Below are 6,435 nucleotides of genomic sequence, written 5' to 3' on the forward strand. Positions count from 1 at the left end.
AGAACTTAGCTCCAGAGCACTTCTTGCCTGTTTATTTAAGGTTTATTAATATTGAACGTATCAAGCGTCCAAATCACACCTGATTTGACACTGCACTTCCTTGGGCCCTAATGCAAGTGTCAAGCCGATAAGAGGAATGAATCTGGACATATGTGTTACAAACATTTAAAAAAATGTGTGTGTACATACACACATGAACACACATACAGGCTTGGCAGATACTTGGCTTCTGACTAACTGCTTGCACACCTCTGCAGGTGCCAGTGCCTTGAGCCGAATTATCCAACACATAGTGAGCACTTACACAGCTCTCTCCCGGCGGGGGCCACACTGAAGGTGTCCTTTTGCTAACAACACTGGACGGACACACACCTACACGTGTACTCACTCTCTCACACACACACACACACACACACACACACACACACACCTTCCTGAACACTCGCACCCAGACGCTGCGCCTGTGTGCACACTAGTGGAGTAATTACAGACATTTTAATCACTGAACTCTACTCCTGTGGGGCACAGCAGACATAGCAGGGAGCGGGCAGAAGGGGAGGCCCTTGACTGATTTCAACCTTGGCTTAATGATCGCTGTTTGAGCCTGAACGCTTTGCTGCAGCTTTAACGGCAGATGCCCCCTCTTTTCAGGGAGCCGTGAGAGAATCAAGGATAGTGTGCCATGTGCAAGGATATGCTTTTGATGTGCAGAACGGATTTCAATGAATTGAACGCATTGTTGTCTTATTCAGGGGAATAAATAGAGACACTCAGGGACGCGATATTGTCCTGGGTATTTAGATGGATGGATTCAGAGCTTAACAATCACTGCTGGGGTTTCAGAAGCTGGAGAGTTAGCGGAAAGCCTTGGCGAGATTGAATTTAGAAAAAAGGAACGAATGCTTCATTTCATTCGTCTAGTCTGGTGTTTTATTAGCAATTGTGCTTTTTGAACTGTTAACCTCCTAATCACAAAAGTGAAATAGCTTAATTCAGCTAAAACCAAAACCAAACCTCCAGCTATAACTTTTCTGCTTTTGGGTATCGATGCACAAATACAAATCAAGAGGCGAATATTGCAGGAAAAATTAATGAAGCCCTTAATGACTTTGTTTAATAACATTAAAATATATACAACAGAGACACTCGCACTTCACCGCTTCCCCACACACAGCTCTAACTTTTCCAAACTCCCTTATCTAAGCTGACATACTGATACTTTGGAAAAACAAGGGCCGGCTTCGTTTCACCTGCATTTTGGTCCACGTTGGTGGAGGGAGAGGAGAAGTACACAAAGCCATGGAGTGTGTTTTAGATTGCTGGGCCGAGCACCCCGAGAGGACGAGGCCTCTCCTTGACCCCCCCTGTGCCTTGCTGTTCAGTAGATTAGCTCGAGCACAACAGAGGCCAGTGCTATCGCCGGCTTGCAGCCTCCTCGTCCCCACTGGCCACACAAGATATCGCTCGCACGCACGCACGCACGCAAAGTCACACAAATGCACACGGGACACACAAACCTGTGCGCTACTTGCTGCCACGCACAGGCACGCACATCTTTGGCCCCCATCCCTGTCACTGTGCCTGAAGGTTCATTAGTGACACTGAGGCCACTTCAATAGGAGCAGCACTTTCAGAGCACCCCCCCCCATACACACAGACACACACACACACACTAACTCAGACACGGTTTGCTGCTTCTATATGAGAACACACATCTTTATGTCCATACAGTATGTACATGCCTTTGAGTTAACATATGGAGATGAAAGCATCTGTGTCTTTCTGACCCCCTCATCACAGAGTCCATGTGACGACCATGTGGCGCGGCACGTCTCTGAACTCCCACTAACCAGCAGGACTTTGCACTGCAAGAAAAACTGATGTCAGGATCAACAATTCACTACCTAATTACTTCAAGGTCAATTATAGCGCTGCTCTGCTTTGAAGTTTCGCAATGGAACATCAAAGGTGTTTTTTTTTTTTTTCACCTCAGGATTTCAAAGCAGCGAGATGCCACAGACTAATGTAACCAAAAAAAAGGGGGGGGGATGTGAAAATGAGGGTAGACGTTGTGGTTACATGATTTCGATGCAAGGACAGGGAGGGGGGAACATGAGAGAGACAGAGGGAGCATTTGTCATATTTATTTCATAAGATATTCAAGGGACTTGTACGTGATGTTTGAGGTATTTGTCATGTTCGCACTTTGCTTTTGGACATAATCTCCTCAACAACAGTTACATGTGAGGCGAACGCCGTGATTCTGAAAAAAAGATCAATAAAAACACAGGCCGAAAAAACACAGGCTGAATTTAGGGGCTGTGAATAATCCAGCTCTGGTCAAACATAACACGTCCTCTGTAATTGCCATTTTATTTTAGTCTTCTGGCCTATTTGCCTTTCTCTAATGATGTCTAGCAGTTGACTTTGAAAAGCACATTCTCAGCCTCACAATTTACAATAATTAGGGCCCGAGCACCGAACAGTAGGAGACAGTGGGAGGCCCTATTGAAATTGTTTATTTTTATAAATTTTTTTCAGGCAAATGAATTGGCTTTTTGAGGGCTTTAACATGCTCAAATTGTTACCAAAGTTTGCAGAAAATTAGAAAGTGGTGAAAATGTACTTATTCTGGAGTAATTTTAAATGGGCGTGGCAAAATGGCTCAACAGCGCCCCCGGAACGTGTTCACATTGACCGATCTTCACAAAAATCGATACACAGGTGTATCATGACCAGACAAACAAAAAAGTCTGGAGGTGCAATTTGAAAAACGCAACAGGAAGCCCGCCATTTTGCATTTAGTGGCCATTTTGGCCATTTTTCACATTTTTACTTTGACGAACTTGTCCCAGGGCTTTCATCAGATCAACTTCAAATTGAGATGAGTGTCATCTAAACAAGATGGAGATAAAAACTACCTCAAAGAACGATTTTGTTCGTCACACGGTGTGACCGTGGCGCGTGGCGTGGCGTCAAGGTTTGATTACACGCCATCAAAACACGAGGTTCTGTATCTCGGACATACATGGACCATGAATCCTTTGATGCTGAGCCGTCAACAAACAACTCCACTCCTGCATTATCAGCATCAAAGGATTCAACAACAAATTAAAGACCTCAAATTTTCACCAAAGCATGTGCTCGGGCCCATTATTATTATTATTATTATAATTAATATATTTTTATTAATTATTATTCATATTTTATATTTAATTTTCCTCCAAGAACAAGAAGCATTAGGTGACAAAAAGCTGACGACTTTATGAAGGTTTTATTATTTTTACACAGGGTTAAGTTACATGTGTATTTTTCCTCTGATGACATTAACACATAATAAAAACAAATATCAAAACAATAAAAAGCTCTAAAGTTTTTGTAGGTATGTTTTATATTAACAGAACAACTTTAAACACTGTTTAATTGATGGTGAATAGTTTTGAACTGTGATAAATTCCAGATGATTTTGGAGCAGCAGGTTTTTTCTCCTCCGACAATAATGTCACAAAATGTTCTTATAGTTTTAATGTCTCCTCGCCGTAGACACCTGGTGGCCAGTGGAAGTATGTTTTCAGTTTGTCCGTCTGCACGTCATATTCTTGTGAACACGATATCTTAAGACCGCCTCCAGGGACTTTCTTCAAATTTGTCACAAATCTTCACTCGGACTCGAAGATGAACTGATTAGACCAGTAAAGTCTGTTCAGGGACTCTTGTTCAGTGATTTCATGGACACACAATCAGTTTGTTTCACCTCCATCTCACACGTGGAAAAGAAAAGAACAAATAATCAGCTCATTGATGAGGATCAGGATCAATACAGGTTCTAAAACATCACAGAACCTTATTTCTACATTGATTTAGAAAACAACAGCAACATTAGTTCTTTCAAACACATTCATGTCAGTGTAATTATAGATTTCTGTCTTTACAAAGTGAGAACTAAATATGTGTGATAAAGGAAGGTCAGTGTTTGATTGACAGCTGATCTCTGTGCGGAGCAGAAACGTCACCACGACGAACTTTGATCAACAAACATGGAGACAAAAGAAGTTAAAGATTTAAACACAGAATCTAAATCCCTGCTTTTAATGACTCAAGTCTATTTGAGTTTACAGAGCTCTGCTGTGGCTCCATTATAAACCCCAACTCCAGCATAGAGAGGCTGAGTGAATGTGGCCTGGACTCTGTGGAGGAGAGTCAAGGTGTCAGAGACGCTGTAGAAGGACAGGACACCTGCACTGTGATCCAGGTACACTCCTACTCTGGAGGGCAGAGGACCTGACACTGGAGTGTTGATGCTGTTGTAATAAAAGTTATAACTGTTTACATAGCAATATAACGACCAAGATTTATCATTTGATCCAAATATACATTCAAGTGAGTTTCCTGCTCTGCTGATATTCTTGTATGCGACTGCTACATCAACTCTCCCTATCACCTCCACCCCCACCTCCACCTCCCAGTAACAACGTCCAGTCAGACTCTCTCTACTCAGGACCTGACACCAATAAGTGAATCTGTCTGGGTGATCAGAATAAGACTGTTCTACACTCGTTCCTGTTACTTTTCTGTTTCCCTCAGATAATAACAGATGTTTGTGTGCTGTGTTTGGATCCAGTGTGATTTCCTGTGAATATTTTAAGAAGTCAACTCTGTTCTTGATCTCTGGTTGTGGCAGTAAAACGTCCACTTGAGACACAATCTGTAAAATCTCTGTCTCTGTCTCACTCAGAATGTCCCGTAGTCGACCTCTGACCTGTGACACAGCTACTGTCACGTCCTCAAAGTACCTCAGAGGACGGATCCTGAAGCTGGATGAGTGTGTAGATTCACTGAGTGGTGACAGTGAGGGGTAGTTGTGTAGAAACTGGTTGTGATCCTCTGTGTCTGAGAGCTGCTTCAGTTCATGGTCTTTCCTCTTCAGCTCAATGATCTCCTGCTCCAGTCTCTCCTGAAGCTCTCTGACTCGACTCACTTCAGTTTTCTGCTGGGATCTGATCTGCTGCTTCACGTCAGAGCTTCTTTTCTCCAGCAGACGGATCAGCTCAGTGAAGATCTTCTCACTGTCCCCCACTGCTTTATCAGCAGAGCCATTGACGGCCTCCTCCTCCTGTTGAAGCAGCTGCACATCTTTCTCTCTGTCCTGGAGTCCCTGCTGGATGGTTTGTCTCCTCAGCCCGAGCTCTCTCTGCCTCTCAGTCCTTTCTGCTGCAGCTGACACTGTGTCGTGGTCTTTATGTTCATCCACAGAGCAGAGATAACAGATACACTGCTGATCAGTGCGGCAGAACATCTTCATCACCTCATCGTGACGAGAGCAGATGTTCTCCTGGAGCTTCTCCGAGGGCTCCACCAGCTTGTGCTTCTTCAACGGAGCTGACTGAAGATGAGGCTGGAGGTGTTTTTCACAATAAGAGGCCAAACAAATCAAACAGGACTTGAGAGCTTTCAGTGTTCTCCCAGTGCAGACATCACAGGCCACATCTCCAGGTCCAGCATAGCAGTGATCAGCAGGAGCAGCTTGGAGTCCAGTCTTCTTCAGCTCCTCCACTAAATCAGCTAACATGGTGCTTTTCCCCAGGACAGGCCTCAGTGTGAAGGTCTGTCTACACTGAGGGCAGCTGTAGCTTCCTCTCTCCTCCTCTTTGTCCCAGTGGGTGTTAATACAGCTCATACAGTAGCTGTGTCCACAGCCAGTAGTCACTGGATCCTTCAGTGGATCCAGACAGATCGAACAGCAGAATCTTTCTCTGTCCAGTTGATTTTCTTGCTGCGCCATTTCAGCAGTTTCACTTCCTCTAACCAGAAACAGATCTCTGCTCCTCCCCCTCTCGTTCACTTCCTGCAGTGACTCATCTCCCACAGTTCACAGCTTGTTGTTCACTGGTCCTTACACTTACACAGGAGGAGACACAGAAATATCCTGACTGGGAGGAGCTGGTTGTGTCTGAGGAAGAAGTTCACTACGATGAGCTGTTGGTGAGTTTTTATCTGTGTTATCACATTTCAAAGTGAATAGTTGCACTGGGAACTGTCACATTCAGCTCACAACAGCACAGGTTGTAAGATTCACATTCTTCGAAGTTTCCAGAAAAGTTAACGAGTCTTTTCAATGGAATAAAAACAACTTACAAAGTGCCTCACAAATGAAAAACACAAGTAAAAATACATTAAAACACACGTATGAAAGAGTTAAAGTATAAAAACACTACAGGTGAAAGGAATGTAATCATGACCACACTTTAAAAACTAGAATTAGATCAAATCGTGGTACGATAACAGCACGTTTGAAGTTTGGATTTAATTATGAATAAAACCTCTTCACTGAGCTGTGCATATTACTGTGAATTGGAATAAAAAAATCATTACTGGAGAGCGATTAGAGGTTTTACATTTGTTCGAGTATTCGACTTAAACATTTCTTCTTTCGTA

At 43.4% G+C, this 6,435-nt stretch overlaps 1 protein-coding gene across 1 annotated transcript; it reads right to left on the bottom strand.

Annotated features, from left to right (window-relative positions):
- Window positions 1–3,993: 3,993 nt before the first annotated feature.
- On the bottom strand, window positions 3,994–5,782 carry LOC118124985 (tripartite motif-containing protein 16-like). Its single transcript, XM_035183278.2, has one exon. It carries the CDS (start codon window positions 5,780–5,782, stop codon window positions 4,103–4,105), a length of 1,680 nt encoding a protein of 559 aa, XP_035039169.2. The 3' UTR covers window positions 3,994–4,102.
- Window positions 5,783–6,435: the final 653 nt, after the last annotated feature.

This window comes from Hippoglossus stenolepis, chromosome 17 (assembly GCF_022539355.2).
Source record: "Hippoglossus stenolepis isolate QCI-W04-F060 chromosome 17, HSTE1.2, whole genome shotgun sequence".
Taxonomy (NCBI): domain Eukaryota; kingdom Metazoa; phylum Chordata; class Actinopteri; order Pleuronectiformes; family Pleuronectidae; genus Hippoglossus; species Hippoglossus stenolepis.

What these genes read in the sequence shown, in the direction of transcription:
- LOC118124985 (XM_035183278.2), bottom strand. Translation starts at nt 5,782, where the DNA reads ATGGCGCAGCAAGAAAATCAACTGGACAGAGAAAGATTCTGCTGTTCG.